General features: G+C 39.8%; 1 protein-coding gene across 1 annotated transcript; it reads left to right on the forward strand.

Moving 5' to 3' along the window:
• The first annotated feature begins 627 nt into the window (after positions 1-627).
• On the forward strand, positions 628-19,973 carry pdcd4a (programmed cell death 4a). Its single transcript, XM_055041379.1, has 11 exons — positions 628-1,126; positions 9,638-9,937; positions 10,127-10,224; positions 12,476-12,589; positions 12,764-12,985; positions 14,042-14,139; positions 14,257-14,371; positions 15,970-16,077; positions 17,999-18,110; positions 18,622-18,760; positions 19,217-19,973. Exons 1-11 carry the CDS (start codon positions 1,081-1,083, stop codon positions 19,266-19,268), a joined length of 1,404 nt encoding a protein of 467 aa, XP_054897354.1. The 5' UTR covers positions 628-1,080; the 3' UTR covers positions 19,269-19,973.
• The last annotated feature ends 604 nt before the right edge of the window (positions 19,974-20,577 follow it).

Raw genomic sequence — 20,577 nt, forward strand, 5'->3', positions numbered from 1 at the left:
ACTGAAATCAACTTATGGCTTAGAAGTTGCTCATAGTATCTCTATGGCAGATAATACAGTCTTAGCACTGTCAATCATCCTAGTGAACATGCTGCTTACACTCTCCCCTTGCTCTTTGCTACACTGCAGTTTTTCCCCGTAGGCATAGGCCTACCCTACCCTACCATGAGTGCTCAGGCTAGTTAGCATGAGCACTCATGCCACCAATAAAGCCGGTTAAACATTTTTCCTAGAATGGTAAGTTGTTTCTCTGCCACGAGCACATTTGGCAGCATGTACTTAAGCCTGATTAACAGTACAAGGAAAAGTAAATGCAATCCAAATGTAACTACTCACTACCCACCTCTGGTTCTATTTGCATTAAGCTAGATTTAGCGTGCAATAATAAAAGAAAAGAATCATATAGCAGCAACTAATAGCTGCAGCTAAGCAGCCTCGCATTTTATCACACACACACACAAAAAAACAGTCAATTGGACAAACAGGGCCCCAGTAATTATTCCAGACCATTTAAACTCCTGTTTTGCTTCCACATTATGGCTCTGCTCTGTGATTGGTCGGGCCGGAACAGCACCCACCCCCTCTGCTGACCACTCCCCATCCGTGTATTTTTCCACGTGACTCTTCTTCTGAACGCTCCTGTAAAGTTAAAAACAGACTTTGTTTATCTTGCAGGCGGTTTGCTGAAATCCAATCCGACCAGCGAGCTTGCCCTACTTCCCCGACGACTTTATCAGTATTATTTTTTTTATTTTCCGTCTTCGCCGCTGACACTTCACTCCTTCACTCCGTAGCATTTCGACACTCTGTGTCATCATATTTTAAAAATTTTTTTTTACCCCTTTGGAGCTCTTTAATCGGGGACGGTGCACGAGCGAAACAAGGAAAACAGTTTAGGCGTTCCGGTTTGTTTGTTTTTCCCTCCACGCATCTCAATCTGTGCGGACGAACCAGCGCAGCTTTGTTCCGGGTGAGGGGGGGGAATCTCCTGCCGCCGACTGCAGCCCAGCGCCGTGACTGTGAGGTGGGTTTTTAACCGAGCACTCGAAGAGAGAGAGAGAGAGAGAGAGAGAGAGCGCCATGGCGACCCAAGTGGATGCGTTGTCCTCCGCACCTCAAGCCGACGGTGAGTACGTGATCTCGGCCTCACGTTTTGTGGCGGACCGCGCGCGGGATGGAAACAACAACAAAAAAATCAAAACTGTGAGACGGGGGCCTGCAGACGTGCATTGTGTCCGTGCATGGGATGGGCTGCAGCGCTAGCCATGCTCCACCATGTGCCCTTGTTGAAAACACACACGCATACACACGCGCACGCGGAGCCAGCGCACCGCTTAAGTGCGGGACGCGCTGCACTTCGAAGCAGATGCTCCTTTTTGTTGCACTCAAGCCGATGCTATTTTTTGCTTCGACGAGTTTTATTTTATTCGTGGCAACTGTGCTTGTTTGGCTCGTTTCGCGTTCAAGCCTGCCACGGTCTTTGATTGGACGAGGCCACTTCCGCTTTGCACTCGAGATGCACACTCAGGTCTTTGCGTTTCCATTTTAACGTGGAGTAACGTGGAGTCGCCTGCGTCTTTCCCCATGTCGGCTTTATTTGCAAGAATCATCAAGGCGCACACGGACACCTTTTACTTGTTTTTTTTTTCGTGCACTCCTATTGCGTTCATTAACGTACTGCAGATTTATCTTGCTTTCATCCAGAACATTGATTTTTATATGTCTTTTTTTTCATTCAGGGGGGACTCAATCTAAATACCATCTAAAATAATTCATTTGAAATGCAATAAATAAATAAATAAACGATCTTCATAATATCCTCAGAAATTATTGCACAGCAATAAGAATGTAATATATTTTCTTCCTTGTTAATAACAGAGCTCCACATACACTGGCTCCATGCTCCCTCTCCTTTATGCCAAGAAATGACGTCAGCACGTATATCCCACAAGAGGCACCAGGAGAAGGCTTACGTAATCTTGTGATGCTGTGTATTTAACCGTTGCATAATGAAACGTATGTGCTGGGGCTGACACATGGAAAGTTAAATGCAAAAGCATCGGCATGAGATACATGGCGTTCAAAATATTTCACAAATAAAAATCTGAAAAGTCTGGCACGTAGTTGTATTCAGCTTCCCTTTTCTGTGATACCGCTGCTTGTAATCACGTGCAACCAGCAAAGGGCCAGGCAAGGAGAGAAATTAGTAACTCTGGAGGATTGCGGTGAGCCACAGCTCAGGTGAATGAATCTGCTTTGCAAGAAAGCCATTAGTCACATGTCAAGAACAAGTTATTATTATTAGAAAAAAGCCACACATTTCCCTCATTTTTTTTTTTTAGTTTTGTTTTGCTCAACCACCGAGGTGTAGAAGAAGATGCTGTGAACACAATCTAAGTTTTTAGCCCTGCATGTGTTGTAAAGCTGGCATCATTCCCTCTTATGAAACGTGGTGGTGGCAGCGTCATACTCTGGATATGAAGTATTTGCTTAGCCAACAGGAGGATCGCTGCGCTGAATTCATCTACTCTCATTGTCCTCAAAAGAACAGTGTGGGAAGACTTGTGGCGCTGATTTTAATTCTGTATCCAGTCGTGATTTAGGAATGGCGAGAGGAGGCTCATTTTCGTGGGAAATGTTTTGTGAAAGAGCTAAGAGTATTTTCACAAAGATTAAATTTCACAGGTTCACTGTACTAGCTGGTTTCTGAGCGTTATCGTTTGCACTGAGTATTCTTAGTTCATCCAAATGAGGGAGACCAAATCAGATGTAGTCTGCTATTTTCAGATTTTTATTAATAAAAAAAAGTTGAAAATTGTTTCTCAACTCTGCACTACTTTGTGTTGGTCATCACTTAAAAACATAGTAAAATACTTTGAAACTTATTGCTTTAATGTGACAAAATCTCAAGCGTCATGAACACTTTTCTTGCAAGGCGCTTACCTGAGGATGATAAAAAGATGATGTCCAAACTCGAATGTTCTCTTCGGCCAGATTCAGTCGATGAAGCACTCTCTGTTGTTGTTGACATGCTGTCTAACAGTCCATTGTCTTTGGCTGGACGGCAGCTGGCTGCTCCTTTGTGCAATATGGGTCAACATAGACATTCAGTTCACCCAGCAGTGGGTCAAACTAAGCAGACCTTAAAGACACTTGTTATGATGCAATGGTTTTAATATCACCTATAGTGATCACTGTTATGGATTCTTTTGAACACTCATGCACCAAAGAAAGTTAGAGTGATAGTGTTGTTTCAGCACCCAAAGTAATGTGATTACACATGTGGCTGAACTTTTCCTCTAAGGAATGCAATTAATGTGAAGAACACCCTGAATAGCAGTGAGAGCAAGAGTCAGGACGTCATCAAAACAGCACCGCTTTGTGCAGTAGTACCCCTGCATATGAGCATGATGAATGAAGTAAATGAGGTGAAATTATATCCCAAGCATCATAAATTCAAACCTTGCATGTCATTAACAAGATATTCAGTCTGTTGGAAATTCCAAAATGCCACACATCTTGCAATGCATACGATAAAGTTCACATAGATTGTTGAAGCGACCATTGAAAAAATAGAGGAGCAAGGAAAATGCAGGGGCTCTTTTAATTCTCAATTGATTTCATCGCATTTTCTGGGAATAGTAATGGCAGAAGATAATTTTTAATACAGAGTTTTAGCCTTACTCATTTGATCCTCCAGACACCAGTTCATGATAGGTGCTGCTGTAGATGGAAAGGCTGAACAAATTGATCTGAATCCTTTTCCATGGCTGCTTCCCCTTTTCCTCCCTGATTGGTTTCTTTGTAAGCTTTGCCTTAATTAAATAGTTGCATTAAATATAAGCACTGCACTAGCGCATTCAGTTTTGGACAAAATACAAAACCAGTGACACCCCTTACGCAAACAAAATCTGGCTCCAGAGCAATGTGTATGAATGTTTTTCCTTTGTTCGTCCTGCTAATGTTGCTGGAAAGATATTCAATAACATAGACTCCAGTGTGCACACGTGGTAAAATGAGGCTCATCAGAAATTTCTCTACATGTCAGACATTCAGCAGCAATGATGGGTGTGGCAGAAAATGCTGCAGGTCCTTTTTGGAATCATTTTCTTGCTCTCTAAAAAATGTTTTTACCAGTACGTGTGGTTTTAATTACGAGGTTCCATAAAAGTGAAGACAGAGACAATACTACTTTTCTTTGGCTTTTCTGTTATATTGCATTATTCAAGCACACACCTCTCTGCTTTTGCAGGCATTTTCTTGGTCTTATCCATCAACAATATCACCTCCTGCAGATTCTAATACATTATGTTTGGAAAAATTCAATACCAGATCGGTTTGCTCAGTTCAATCTTTTTGTGTGTTTCAGAAATCATATCATTTTCTTCCAAAGTCCTACTATTAGCCTGCATCTTCTGCTCCTAATGTTGGACACTTGCTGACTTTTCAGCTGGATGCTTAACTATAATATAACCCCCCCATTTGTGTGAACTGTGATGTAATTCCTTCACTAAACGTGTCTGCATCTTGGAAGAAACTATAGATGTCAAGTCCGATTTCTCTGTGGCCCATTGAGTACATTTTATAATTTTATGAGCATCTTGGTTGTAACCCTCCTCTCCACCCGCTTGTCAACCTTTGGTCCACTCATGCATTAATGACATGTTTGCTCACACTGTCTGAATCCATTTAGTTTCACAGGTATAAGGATGGCGAACCCATCCTTCCCCTGTCATATCTCAATCTGCTTGGGGAAGTTGCTAACTAAGCCAAGCCTGTACCCTGTTTATCTTTTCTCCCCTAATCATTTACATGCAGTTTCTTTTTTTGAGGTTCTGTCTTGTCAGGTAAAGTCACCCTAGAAGCTGACTTGATACATTTCTTGAAATACAGCTACAAGTTTTGACAGTGAAAGCAAACATTTCTTGACTGGTAGCTTGTGTGGTCTTTCCTTCAGTTTTCAGCTGTTAGCACACAAGATTGTGCTGTTTCTAACAAACCTGTATTTAGGGGAAAGATTTCCATTCTGGCTCTCTTTCATAAAAGCCTGACAGTTAAACCCCAAAGCACATCCACACCCTTCCTCCCATGTCTTACAGATAAAGCAGAGCTAGGCTGCCATGCCTTATTCCTTTATCTCAGCACAGACTCATAGGTTCAGTTTTTTTTATTTTTTTTTTATTGTTCTTGTTGTTGTTTTAGTCTTCAGCATCATACCTAATGGTAACATTATATACCACTGTCTACCTGGCTCGTACAAATAATAAAATCCCCAAGTTTAATCAAACAGCTGAATTTTTCTCTCACTCTTTCCTTGCAGCATTCAGCAAGTGCAAACAGAGATACTGTATTACTGGTGTGTGCAAGTACTGTTTTCTGTCTCTCTTCAATTAGTTGTCCATCAAATACATAAAAAAAATAAAATAAATTTAAGATGTAAGGAAAATTACATTGAACCTATAACCAGTACAGATGCAGTCCTCTGAGATTTATAAACCAGTTCAGCTTTTTCCTTGATTTTTTTTTCTATGTTCCACTTTGTGTGTGTGAGTCGGAGGTTTAGTTCTAGAAAGAAAAATACAAAAATGATCAGAAGTTTACAGTTTACTATAGCAGTGGCAAGCATCGCTACTGTAAACACCGGCCTGTGTGTACTAATAACTTTTAAGGCCCATTCTGGGTTTGTGCTTCTGACCTCCTAACATTGTACAACTAAGATCAACAATCATGACAGCTAAAGTTTTTGACCATACAAAAATGACCTTTGAGAACTAAAAGTAATGAAGATTTTTCAGCCAGCACACCGATACTGTGGAATAATGTCCTAGATGAGCTCAAATAGTTAAATTTAGCTTCATATTTTAACTCCTTTTTAAAGACATATTGAAACTTGGAGAATCTACGGCGATGAGGGATTTTGTTGCTTTCCTCGTGTAAAAATATTCTCCTAAATTAATACATTTTGCACATTAGCTTTTGCTATTGGATCAGATGTTTAATTAAAACAGCCTCGTTGTGTTCATAAGTCACCTTCAGACGTGTTATAAAGCCATACAGGAATACTAATGCTGATTAAGCTAATATGTGTCTCTTTCAGCTACAATGTTTGGTTCTTGACTCGAGATGTTTGTGTTCATAAACACTTTGAACTCAGATTTCACTTGCATAAATGTAAATTCCCTCTTCCAACATTAATCTAACAGCACATCCTTTTTTTTGCTGCCAGTTTTGCTGCTTGTATGGTGAAGCTTTTTTTTTTTGTTGAGTGGAAGAAATCTATAAACAGTGCTCTAAAACAGTCTGTATTTAGAGCATTAAAAACTGTCCCTATGTGAGTCATGTGAAACTTCTGCCCCACTGACTCCCTTCTCATTCATAAACACTCCTACTTCATGCACGCCTACATCCAAACACTTTAGCAGGCTTGCAGGCTGTGGAGTCTGCCCACGAGCCTTTGCAGAGACCTAATTTCTATGTTCTGCACCTTTGGTATAGATTGTAAGCTGATTAAATGCAAATATGTTTTTGAGGATCACTACTCCAGTTTTGGAGCACACTTGGTGCTGCAGTTTCAGCCAACTGTCGGCGACACTCGGAGCTGCCGTTGTGTTGTGCAACTCTCAGCCGTTACGGTCAAGCTCTGTTATCACAGAGCAACATTGTCCTCGCTGTGTTCGGGGGCAGTGCTGTTCTGCTTGTTTTGCAAGGCCCGTCTTGGCAAACGGATTTGAGTTTTCCTGCAAGCTCCTATTTTGCTGGGTGCTCCTTTCCAGTTGGCTGCAGAAGCGGTTTGGCCTGCAGCCATTGGTTAGTTCCTAATTTATGACCTTGCTTGGACCTGTAGCCTACATTAGGGAAGGAGGAGGAGGTGCCAAAGGAAGAGATGACACATGGACGGCTGTTTACAGATTTCTGAAGGCCATGGGTGTGGCTGTGTGCTTGCATTGGAGCAGGTTAAGTTGGGTATAAATTGCTGACTCAACTGAAATCTGCAGTGTTTTTACCTCCTGTTGTGCATAGCTGTTTTAATAAGAATATTAAGACACTCCTACTATTTTCTAAAAATAAAAAATATGATAGAAGTTTCAGTGTTTCAATGTTTTAAGAATTGTACCACTTTGATCAGAGGTTCACAGTGGTTTTTGATAGTATTCACTCTTTGAAACTGATCATGTTTATTTGCTTTAAGACTCCAAACTTCTGTGTATTTTATTGGGATTTTACATGATAGACCAACAGAGTATTCATAAATATGAAATGGAAGAGAGAAGAAAGCACAACGGGACCATCAAACACTTGAATATGCTTTGACTTAAACTATTCCAATTGGAGTTCTGGCTCTGTTATCCTCTTTCTATTTGGTCTTTCCATCTGTGTATCAACTCCCAACCAGCTTTCCTGTCCTCGCTAAAGAAAAGCATTCTCACAGTACAATGTTGCCACCATACAATGTTGCCACCACATGACGTGTAGTACTTCCATTACATGTTGCATTTTTCAAGATCAGCGCAAACTCCAGGGCATCTTTCGCCAGCGGTTTTCTTTTTGTCACAATTGTATAAAGACTAGATTACAAATTAACAAAAGGTTCTTCTGGAGCTGTGGATATCTGCAGCTCTTCCAGAGTTACCAAGTTTGTGGAGTGTGACAATACTTTTGCAAGGCAGTGTAATTCTTTGTTCCAAAATACTAATTGTTTAATCGTGCCCTGCTACTATGATACTAATCTCCCTTAAATTGTATGGTAGGTCTGTGCATTGTTATCAAAAATGCATTGTTCTGTTGTCAAAATGCAAGATGCACAGTCCAAAAATTATTATGCAAGCGCAATGAATGTTTTAGAGTATGTTGTCTAAGGCCTGCAGTGCATATTCAAGCTGTCATGGAAAAGGAAAATGATTGGTCCAAGGAAGTTAGGTATTTGTTGGTTTCTTAGGATTTCGTTTTCCTGAAACTGGTCAGCTCTATTGTGCAGCAGACCAAAGGGAGAACCATGTGGAGGACAGAAGCTCCTTTAAAATGTTCAGTTTACCTCTGTGTGCGTTTATAGGCTCTGCAATCTGCTATTTGAGGGATTCAGGTTTTAATTACATCTTGTTCCTGTGTCGCCTCATTGCTGTTTTTCATACCATGTGATCAAGCTTGCATCCACTCATGCCATATGTAGTCAGGTCCACTGTTTAAAAAAAAAAAAACTGGTGTCAGCATTTCTCCAGCATGTGCTCGCTTCTCCCTGTCTGTCCCTCCCTGTCACCACTGCAGCTGTGCTCCTCTTCTCTCTGTGCTGTTCTACACACTTTAATCTGACTAAATATAGGATTTCACACACACAGGAGTAGTAGTATGTTAACTTGACCCAACGCATGTCTGTATATGTTGGAAGGTAGGGGTGAGTTTTCTGGACCACGTGTTTTAGCTTGCAGCATTTGCTAAATTCTTGATATCATTCTTTTCTCCCTAACTTGTGGGGAGAAACAGCATTCAGGAATCTATTTGGTGCTACTTCAAGTTTATATTCAACAAAATTACCTGCTACTTCAAGTTTATATTCAACAAAATTACCTCCAGAAAAGGCTATTTTAGGGAGCTTGCATTTTAGGTATGTAAGCATACCTAAAGACACAGTGCAGTAAGAACAGTTCCTCTCAGAAAAAAGCTTATGTTAGCAAATCACGCACAACAAAACCAAAACAAACCTCTCAGCTTTTAGCAGAAACGAAAAGAGTTGTGTGATCGTATTGCAACCCTGAGCTTACAAATGAAAAAAGTAGGTTTTAGGGATATAGAAAATTGTTCAATCGTACTTTTTTTCTTCCGGTTAGATTCATTTACTGTTTGCACACCAAGCAACACCAAGCCCTTTTGCATACATAGTTCTATACAAAGGTCAAGAGCAGTGGTGTCTGAAAGAATGTGGAGGTTGGGAAGGCCAGACCAGCAGTTGGGATAAATCGCATGGGGGATAGCAGTGAAAGCAATGAAATATGTTTTTTCATATGGTCTTACTATGATTTTGCAGTTATATAGCCAACAACACAAATCTGAGTCTCTTCGCAAACACAAATAAGCTTGAAATATCAAAGAGTTTGGAGAATGTTCTTCACTGTTTATTTGGATTGCTCAGAACTGTTGGCTGCTGATCAGAGTTGTTTGAATTTTAAATAAAAAAATTCAAGTTATCTGATGGTGTGCAATTGCAATATCAGAATGAGCAACATTTATATGGCAAAGGACTGTTTGGAGTAATATGATTGTTGGATAACTTGTTCCACATCTTATGAACTCGTATTTTTCATGCTAAGGTAATAGTTACTCAGTTAAAGACTCATGTCAGTGGAAGCTCAAATTACGTTGCCAAAATACTAAAGGTCATAGAGTGACTGAAGCATAGATGAGAAAGAGAAGAAAGAAGAAAATAGGCATACATTTCAAATGTCAACTGATATTGTCCTGTCAATATTTGCCATTATGATCATTAGTGCAAGATGTTCTAACAATGTGGAGCCCTAGGTTGACCAGCACTGACAGATGACCAGTTAGCTGCTTAAAAATGATTTTTTCGACCTCAAAATTGTGGCTTAGTCTGTGCGTCTCTACTTTTGATAAAATTTGTATAATTCCTCTTTTCTAACCACAGGGGCGGCTACCTTGGATCACCAGCCCGAGACCAGCTGTCCTTATAGTGATGACGATGATGGACTGGACGAGGCGGAGGTCAATGGCAACTGGACGCCCCAAGAGAAAGCACTCCACGAGGCTCGCCTCAAAGCCAAAGCCAAGCGCCGCCTGCGCAGATCCTCATCCCGCAACTCGACAAGCGAGTCCGTCTCAGAGTCAGGCGAGACGCCAGGAGGCGACCCGCATGCCGTGAAGGGCAAAGTTCACAACAACGACCGCAAGTCGAGGACAGGCAAAGGCAGAGGCTTGCCAAAGAAAGGTAGATGTGATTGTTGATCTGATTACTATCAGCTTCACATCTGGAGATGTTTTCGGATCAAATTCAAAGTTAGTTTTCTTCTCGCAGCATAACTAAATTTAACTGAAGTTATTATGACTTCCTGTCATTAACTGTGCAAATTAGTTATGTTAAAGAACTTCCTTTAGTTCACGTTTTTGCTGTGCTCAGGTGGGGCAGGTGGAAAAGGAGTTTGGGGTGCTCCTGGGATGGTTTATGAAGCTGAAGAACCGGACGTACGAGACCCCAACTATGATGAATCTGCTCAGGTCAGTGGGTCTCTATGGGGATGTCTCTTTCCTCTCTCAGATCATCTGTTTTTCCAGACATGGAACATATTTTCTCCGGTTTCATTAGAGGATCTTTCAACTTCTGCAGTTGCAGACATACATCATATGTCTCCAAGAGCAGCATAAGTTTATGATATTAAATTTGATGAAGCATCTTTGAACTCCGTATGTTCTCACCAGCTTTGTTGTTGACTAGAGAAACCGGATCAGAGGTCATAGCAAAATAAGGGCACCTTTTTTTTATACTGATATAAAGAACACTCCAGCATTTCCATTGTGACATCCCTAATCTCTTTGCTTCAAGCAAGCAGAGCTGCTTATTTTTTTGTCTCCTTGTCACAATATAAATATGATACTATTTCCTCAGCAGTATAAATTTTGAAGTAAAAATTAAACAGAAACTGAAGCATAAATCGATTTTCATACCTCTGGCACATTCAGATAACTTTGTGTCTGTTATTGTATTTTCCCAGGAAGCAAGATATTTGTTCATATTCAAACATAATTAGAACTAACAGATAATAAATAACCCATAGTTAGTTTTGTTCACAAATGCCAGATTCACACACGCATACAGGTCATACAAATCAAATCAAAATCGAAATGTATTTTCTTATAAAGTAATGACATTATTAGGGGAGTAACATAAAAAAGACTACCAGCACATCAACAATCATTCCCATGTCTGAACAGCAGCAGCAGTAGTTCGTTCTGAACCTCCTCCTGCACCTGCACAAAATAATTACTGCAGAAATATATATTTTTGTCTTGTAATAAAACCAGAGATCCGGCAGCAGTCATAGTTTGTAGAGACATAACACTGCATGTGATTTGGCCAAAGCTCATTAACAACACGCCGTCTCGCTCGATTGTTTAATCCAGATGGCCCCGTCCCATTACAATCAACGCTGTTTTCAATCTTTAACCCCGGTTATCATGTGAATGCGGGACGTGATGCTGATGGGCTGGCGTGCTTATCTCCCGGCCTCGATCACACAACTGCATTACTGCCTGGGAATTCGGCTTCTGTTTGTTTCAAAAAAGAAAGAACGATTAAAAAAAAGGGTCCTGATAACGATTTTTGGAATTGGCTCAGAGAAGCTGATTTGATTTGGCCTTGACTGGTGCAAAAAGTCAGTTCAAATATGTTGAAGGGGAGCAGGGACGGAGTGGTACCGAAAAATAAATGGGGACACAAGCAGTCGGTGTGGCCTTTGAGTCCGACTGCGGAATAGATCAAGGACTACTGAACGCTACAGGGTCATTGTGTGCTTGGGAAAATATCAAAGTGTAGGGGGGGAAATGACTTATTTGGAAACTCTTACAGTCTTATAATAACAGAAAATAATAAATGGGCCCTGCAAAAGTCTTTACACACCTTGAACTTTTGCACATTTTATCACATTGCAACCACAGACTTCATTCGTTTTTACTAATATTGTAACGAAAATCTGAGATGTGTACTAATTTAGTCTCACACCAACCCTGAGCCAGACCTTTATAGAACCACCTCTCACTAAAACTGAAGCTTACAAATAAAACTCTCTATCAATGTGGGACAACTAAAATCTTATTTTTATTTTCAAGTCTTTCCCCATATTCTTCATTGCATTAGAGCCTGACATCAACTATTCCACTGCAGCTCTGGTTGCATGTTTATGGTTGTTTTGCTCCAGGAAAGTGAACGTCTGCTCCAGTCTCTACCAAGTTTTCTTTCAGGATTTTTTTTTTTTTTGTGTTTAGCTCTTTGATCTAAATAAAATAGCTCAAGGTCAGTCAGATTCAATTGTGAGCATCTGAAAAAAGAAATTTTTATAGATTGTCAATCAGATTTAGATCTGGACTTTGAGTAGGCCATTCCAGAGGTGAACCTTTAGAATGTTTGTTCAGGTCTTCTGCTGCCGCTAAGAGGATCTCTTTCAGAACTTTTCTTTATGTAGCGCTAATTCATCGTTCCATCAAGTCTGACTAGCCTCTCTGTGTCGGCTGAAGAACAGTATCCCCAGAGCATGATACTGCCACCACCATGTTTAGCTGCACGTCACTGTGCGATGTGCAGTGTTAGCTTTTCTCTACACAAATTGTTTTATTAAGGTTTTATTTATCTTTACTTGTAAAACGTGGCAAAATGTGAAAAAGCTTTAGGCTTGTGATTACACTTCACTTTGTGTACTTCGTGTACAATTTGGGGGCATTTGTGACTCATTGTGTGAATGTGTTTCTGCCACAGGGTGACACTGTTTATGAAACGGTTGTGCCAGAGGTGGAAGAGAAGGAACTAGAAAAAATGGTAAACCCGATCGTATTGGAGTACTTTGAACACGGAGACACAAAAGAGGTCGAGGTAAACGATTAAAACTGTGCATTTCCTTTTGATTTTCCTATGCATACATTGATCAGGGAGAAATATGTTGCTTTAGTGAGTGTAAATGTTAAGAAACATTAATGATAGTGATGAATAGACGGCATACTTTGTTAATAGAGTGACAGATCCTGTTCAATCCTGTGGTGCTTCCAGGTGTTGCTGAAGGAGCTCAACCTGGGCCAACATAAGTACGAGTTTACCTCTGTGGCTGTGTCCCTGTCCCTGGAAGGCAAGGCCAGTCACAGGGAGCTGACTTCCCGCCTGCTGTCCGATCTGTCGGGGAAGATGCTCACGCAGGGTGAAATGGCCCACGCTTTCGATAAGATGCTGAAAGAACTGCCGGACCTCATTCTGGACACGCCGGAGGCCCCTCAGGTAGGCCTGACACCCTGAGAGAGAAACGGTGGCAGCCAGAGCTCTGGATCTGATCTTGGTATTGTTTGCTTAGTAGGGAGGAGAGGCAAAGCAGGGCTTAAGACACTTAAAAGATTAAAAATAAACACAGCCCATTTTCATTAGTGTTTGTGCCATATAAGATTGCCGGTTTGGTCGAGTTTTAAGCCAAGGCCGCACTAACTGATCAGACATTTCGAATAAGACTGGTGTAGTTTTTAGAATACAATTAACTTATTTGTTTTTAAGAATAACATGTTTTCTCCAGTGCCTTTTGGACGGTATATGAATATACACTGTATCTTATCACATAGAGGTAGTCTTCACTGTTCACCTATATAATACATAATTCACCTTCAGTAGGTGTTGGTTTCAAACACTTTACACTGTGAACAAGTGAAATGTGGATTTTATTTTCTTTTGTCTCAATTTAATAGGCTCTAAAATGTAAATGTTTTGAAAATTGCAAGATTTGCACATTATTTTATATTTTTGACTATCTCATAATCTATAAAGAAGATACACATCTAACATTGCTAACAAAAATGTTGAATGCCTGCTTAAGTAAAAAATTGCTGTTGTTGTACTTGAATAAAATTATTCACTACTTGAATATAGCCTTTGTGAGACGAGCTTTGTACTCGTTACTAGCTTTGTAAAAGCACTAATCAAGTGTTAAAGAAATAAAAAAAAGTGTGTTTTAAACCAATCTGGATTAGTTGAGATTTAGGCATCACCCAGATCAGGATAGATGGAAAAAGAAAATGAAAACATATTTGTTTTTTCAGACTTTATTTCCTATCTCATTGTCTAGAAATCATTTCCATCTAACACAATAAATTTGAATATTCTATTATAAATTTGCTACCATAATGTCTGTTTGAATTTTGACTTTTGAGCCTGGAAATGTGTAAAAATTTCTTCTGGAAATACATGCAGGAATCTTGGTTAGATAACAGACGTTCCGTCCAAAGTTGCAAAACACTGGACCATTTTTTTCCCACTCTTCTTGAAGACGTTTCCTCTTGTTTCTTTCAGATGTTAGGTCAGTTCATAGCCCGAGGCATAGCCGATCACGTCCTTCCCATGGACTTCCTGGATAGCTACAAAGGGAAAGTGGATTGTGACCATGCAAGGTAAGCCAGTATAAGTTGCGTTGACCTTATTGTGGATTTCCAGAAACGTCAGTGTTTACTATTTTAATAAATAGCACTGTAGACATGGTGGGTATTTTTTCTTTTCTCTTTGTGCAGAGTGGCTTTAGATCGTGCTGCAGTGCTGCTGTCCATGAAAAAAGGAATGATTGGTCTTGATAACGTGTGGGGTGTTGGTGGAGGTCTGAGACCCGTTAAACATCTTGTCAAAAAGGTGAGCAAAAACTAAGTAATGAAAGTGTTTTGCTTTCAAATAAAAAGTCATTTAAAATGAACTATGATTCAGTGATTTATTAAGCAGGGTCTAACACCAGGGCACAAAGTGTTTGTATTGACCAGGTAGGGATCTTTGTTGTTGTTATGTAACATAAACAGAAGGCAGAAATGCATGCTGGGTAGAGATCTGCAGGGCAGTGCTCTGCTGGACTGCTGTGTCAGCAGAGCGTTTTGTCCTCTCAGGAGTGTCCACAGTGAAAACGAGGACACAGCCGAGGCCAAAACACCTTCTGTTTGTGTGCCGCAGCTTTGTTTTGATTACAGTCACCCTCCGTCTTCAGATTTGGGTGATTTGAAGTAATGGCCGGTCACATTGTTGTACAACATTCACAAGAACTTGTGTTCAGAAATGAAGCAATGTTGTGTCAGGTTGTGCACTCAGTATTGTGTGGCCTTCAGACCTTGGAACTGTCCTGTCCGGTTTTGATTTCCTGGCTGAGATGAGTGTAGGTGCAGACGACTGACACACTCAGGAGCTTAAGGACAATTTGTGTGGGTTAACCTTTCCAGCTCTATCTCGAAGTCTGTTGAGATGAATGTATTATTTAATTGGAAAGCAATGTAATCAGATGTTGTTTCTCTCGTCTCTCAGCGGCAGATTTGCTGTAAAAAGTGGGAAACATGGATTATTTTCCTATTAAACTAGCTGTTGAACTTTCTCTCTCCATATGCATTCATCATTCCCATCAACGTGTCTCTTTAGTGTCAACATTATTGGCCCAGATTATCTGGTAATGTGAGAACACACAATTACAATCTCCCCAGAGGAGTAAATAGTTTCACACTTTTACGTCCCACTACACAGTGCTGCTGACTTTTCAGCAGATTATTGATGGATGTCTCCCATTTTGCTTGCATCCTCTTTCCCAATCAACAGCATCACGTGCATTGATCCCTCTGACACAATAAAATGTGGGATGTAATAAAGGATCACGTTTGATTTAAGATGCTAATGTCTGAAATCTCAATATGATTGGGCTCAACTGGAACTTATTGTAGCTTTTCAGTGATATTTTATGATCTTTGTTACCTTTCAACCACCCACACGAGTTTCTTTGATTTTTGGGACTCAAATATTCAGATTTCCATCTGAATGACTTGGAAGCATTGTTATAACTGAGATGTCTTGAAGCATCTTGCAGAGATGACACTTTTCTCACATCTTAACCGGTGGCTAATTCCTCCATAAAAGGATTCAAATGAAGAACCTTGGTATGATCTGACTTTTAAGCATAGTGAAAAAAATGTGCAATTGGGTTGAAGTTGGGGTTGTTCTAGCATACTGCGAGCATGCTTTGTGGGTTGCTTTGTAAAACCCAAAATCAGTTTTTTATTTTGTGTTTGGGATCATTTTCATCCCAATTTCAATCATCTGTTGTTAAGTGTCTTCTTACCCTTCAAAAATATAATTCAGTGAGCCTTACATCTTGTTAGACTCCAGTTGATTCATTAGACTTTGTTCCCCGGTTCCCTGTAATGATTTATTTGTCCAAGCAACATCAACTCTGACTGGTGCCTCATTTGTGTTTGCTGCAGATGAACCTTCTCCTCAAGGAGTACCTGATATCCGGGGACGTGTCCGAGGCTGAGCGCTGTCTCCGGGACCTGGAAGTCCCTCACTTCCATCATGAGCTGGTCTATGAGGTATTCAGTCCGTCTTGCTTCTGTTTCTGGTGCTTATTTGTTCTTCACCAGTTTATTACAACACATTTCCAAGCGAAGATGTGTGGGTCAAAACCTTTAAAAAGTTTTTTTCTTTTTGTTTCTTGCTTATGTGTTGTCAAGTAAGCCGAAGACAGAGCTGTACTCATGAATCTCTGCTTTAAATAGGATTCCTGTTTTTTGGGCCAAGGACACTGTGTGTTTGGCTGTTACTCTCTCAGTTTCAGTAAATCTGATCTTGAAGCCAAGTCCAAATTAGTTCAAAATGCCTGCAAGTGTAAATCAAGCATTTGTTTGTCTTTATCACATACACTGGCAACACATTCATTTCTGAACTGGGAGACTTTTTTATTTTTATTTTTTATTATTATTAATTAAAGCTGGCAACTCATATTTAGCAGATGATGTGTCTCTGTTACCAAAGTTTGACTTCACAATAAGTAACAAATTGTGAGACGTCTTGAAATGAATACATTTTTGATTGCAATAAAAATGCATTCACTGATGGATAGCGATAGAGATATTTTTTATTTATCTTTTCACTGTTTATAGTGACAAGATAGTACATTTATTTAATGTGTGTAATGTTAGGCTAGAACAGGTTTTTCTCTGGCACCTCTCCCAACAACTATTTGACATGTAGATGTAATACGAATGACTGAAAGATGCAACTTTTTGCTCATGTTTCCAAGCTGTTCATTTTGCTTTTTTTTTTTTTTTTTTACATCCGATACTGCTCTTACTTATTCAGGCTTGTCACAGCTGCAGCTGTTTATACCTTTAACTTATTGCTGTGATTGTGGACAATTTGATGTAAGTAACTGCTAGTTTCCAACTTGTGAAGATGAGCTTCCGTCTGCTTTACTTTAATTGTATGTCCTCCTGCATTTCCCATTTGAAGTTTGGCTCCTACCTAAAACTTCTGAAATATCTGATAAAATCTAAAATAATCATATCAATACACACAATTTATGTCAAAACTGCCACAAGTACAAGACATGCACAGAATTGAAATGGTGTCCAACTCGCATCCCTGGCCCAAAATGCAAAAAAAAGAGAAAAATATACAATAAAAACTAAATCTGTGGGAATTCCATATGACAGCTTGCTCTAAATCTGTGCAACATTCTTTGTTCATGGGAGGAGGAGGAAGAGAGAGGTGTCAGTGTATGAGGGTAGAGATCAGGGAGGGAAAACATGGGAGATCTGGAAGGGAATTCAGCATCTTGACAGCCTGATGGATAAAACCTTTTCAATCTGCTGCATGTTCATCATTTTTCTCCCTGAAAGGTGACTCAACAAAACATTAATTCAAAGATGTTCACACTTATTCAAGCACATCACAGTTCATTTTAAACTTTTTTTTGTTTTTCAGTTGGTTTGTACAGGTTATGGGTCATAGTCAAGGTGGAAAATGTTCCTCCACTTCAGGACATAATCTGATCATTATATTGTCAAAAAAAAACAAACAAACAAAAAAAAAACGGGGCCTTATAACAAGGCTGTGGATATATTTTATGTGCACGGTTTATAGTTTCACCATCACCACTAATGTTACAGTTGAAATATAATCTTCAAGTGTCCAATGGTTTTTAAATGAATCTGCACTCATTGTGAATTTACTTCTTCGATTACAAAGCATAAGAAGAGGATAATAATTGGGTTGGTGTATTTTAAATGATAGTGTAAATGTTCCTTCGCCTGCAGCCTGCCCAACACCTTAACTTTCACATCACTAGGACTTGGTCCAACATCAAATTGCTGTGTCCTTGTCCCTGACAGCTCCCTGGTCGGAATTTCATCCTGTTAAGGTGGATACTCTGCCACCTTGTGGTGAAAAGCATAACTGCCTTCTGCCTGTTCATGTTTCTTCTATTATGTTGGTCTTTGTCATGCATGTCAGGCTATAGTGATGGTGCTGGAGTCAAATGGGGACACTGCCAGTCACATGATGATGAAACTTCTGCAGTCCTTCTGGAAAACAGGCCTCATCACAGTGGATCAGATGAACAGGGTAAGGGAAACTAAATTTGTCTGGATTTTCAGGCTAAGGCTGAAACAATTAATCAAATTAGTCGTTATGAATCAATTATACAAATATTCATCAAATAAATTAGTAACTGATTAATTGTTAACTCAAAATAAGGTAGTTTAATGAAAGATCCACACAGACCAGTAATTAAGCCGAAACTGCACAAAAATGTATACATTCTACATATAAGATATAAAAAAGAATGCATTACTAAAAGGCTATGTTACTGTCTTTTAGGCCATAAAATGTTTCTCATATTTAAAGACAATTGAATTACTTATTTGTTTCTCTTTGTGTATTTCCAATATTATATAAAAAAGGTTGAAATTCTTCAATAAAAAATCTAAAAAGTTGTGCCAATTTATTTATGCAATCAATCATCAGAATAATCAGTTACTAACGTAACTGTTAGTTGCAGTACTATTTCAGACTAATATTTACAAACACTTGTTGGCGTTCTTCGTATTTACGTGCAGGGTTTCCAGCGCGTGTATGTTTCCAGCGCGTGTATGACGAGCTGCATGAGATCAGTCTGGATGTGCCCCATGCCCACCCCATCATGGAGGCCTTTGTGGATCTCTGCTACCAGGAGGCTGTCATCACCAAACAGCTGCGGGACGCCTGTCCTTTCAGGTTAGTTCTTTGTCAATCACCTTTGTGACCTTTTTACAACCTTTTATTATGTTTATTCCAGGCCAATTCTTGTTGCTGGAAAATAAAACCAGCCATAAAGAAAAGCTGCTGTCTGGCTCTAGATCGTTTTGTTATTTATGTTCAATTGAAGGGCGAAGTAGAAGTTTGTTTTGCATGAACTTTCAATGGGTTCATTTTGCGCAGCATTACGGGAATGTTCTCTTACAATGCAAAGTCAATCAAACTCTGAGGTGTGCTGCTCTCGCCTGGTGTTACATTAGAAAAATGTGAAACCCTATTTGCAAAAGTCTGACTTTGAAACACGATCACAAATTCAAATCTTCTGCATTTGCGCAAATATTTGTAAGGCACTTTAATTTGCGGACACAATTAACAAGCACAAAATGTATTTGGTCCAGATTTGTGCAACACGTTGAATTTTATTATGTTCACCAGAGGGCGGAAGCGCTTTGTAAGCGAAGGAGACGGGGGATTGATCAAGAACTAATCAACATGTGGAAAAGCAGGAAGAGGAGGACGAAGACGAAGGGAGGGTGTCTACTGCTCTTCAGCCTCTGTTTCTGCCTCCATGTGAATCCCAACCTGGAACGTTCCTCTCCTGTTAATGTCATTTTACAAACCAGCATTCACATCAAACAGAGGAGCTGCCTGGGCGCTGGGCTCCCTTCATGTTGTTAATTACAGTTTTTGAAGAATATTCTGCATCTCTGGGGTTGTTGCGACCCTCCTTGCTCGGTCTTTGTACCTGTTAGGAATAATTCAAGCTAACGCTGTGGGTGGTTAGGCCTGAGTTGTGGCAGGGGTAATCTTTTTTTTGTTGTTGTTGTTCTACCTTTTTGCCATGCGTTTTCCACACAGGCACTAATAATCAGGGGACAGGACATACTGTACGGTCAGGGAGCTCAGCGGCAAAGATCTAAAACTGCTTATCCTCTGCCACAAACTATCTGAAATAATTTCAAAGAAATTGTTCTCTGTACATTCTTATTCTTGTTTCTCTCAGTTCTTAAAAAAAAAAACGGAGCCGTTTTTTTTCCGTTTCCACCTTGGTCACATAAGACCATGTGTTTACTTTGTAAAGCATCAGTTGCATTAAGATGTGTTTGGTCACTGTTTATTTGAAAACTGCATTTGAACAGGCATAAATGAATCGTCAGTTCTGAAAGTCGAATAAAAATTATTTGGGTTCCTATGTGTTCTGATAGTTATGTAAAAAAAAATAAAATAAAATGAAGCAAGTATTCATTATTTAGAGAAATAAAGACTTTTGCTTGCAATTCAGTAATGTAGACAACTGCTGTGGTCAGCAGATGAATCTGAAGGAGCAGATTAAAGAGGGTAGGAAAATGTCAAACGAAGCTGGGATTGGTGTAATAACCTCATTGGACTTATTCCAGCTCCTTCATACCTTCGAATACAGTTTGTCAGTGAGACTTTTCTACCCTCTGTCAAACAGTTTTACATGTTGACCAAAGTTGTTCTCAATGTTTGAGTTGAAATCTTTCATTCAATAAAAAAAAAAATGCAACAAATCGGTGTTTCTTTTCCTTCTTGTTTCATGACCGTTACGCTGAGCAAGAGAAAGTGTCGAGATTTTACTGGGTAGTTTTGACTTAAACAAGCTGATGGAAAGTTTCAGGTAACTAAAGGATGACAGAGAAGTAGTTTAGGCACACACCTACGTCATGATCCTGAAAAGGTTGTCTCTGGAGGAGTTGCAGAAATGGGAAATCACTGTTGTGACACTTAGTTCAAAGGAGAGAAAACATGAGAAGCCTTGTCTGCTGCCAGCCATC

This window comes from Poeciliopsis prolifica, unplaced genomic scaffold (genome assembly GCF_027474105.1).
Source record: "Poeciliopsis prolifica strain line A6 unplaced genomic scaffold, Auburn_PproV2 SCAFFOLD016, whole genome shotgun sequence".
Taxonomy (NCBI): Eukaryota; Metazoa; Chordata; class Actinopteri; order Cyprinodontiformes; family Poeciliidae; genus Poeciliopsis; species Poeciliopsis prolifica.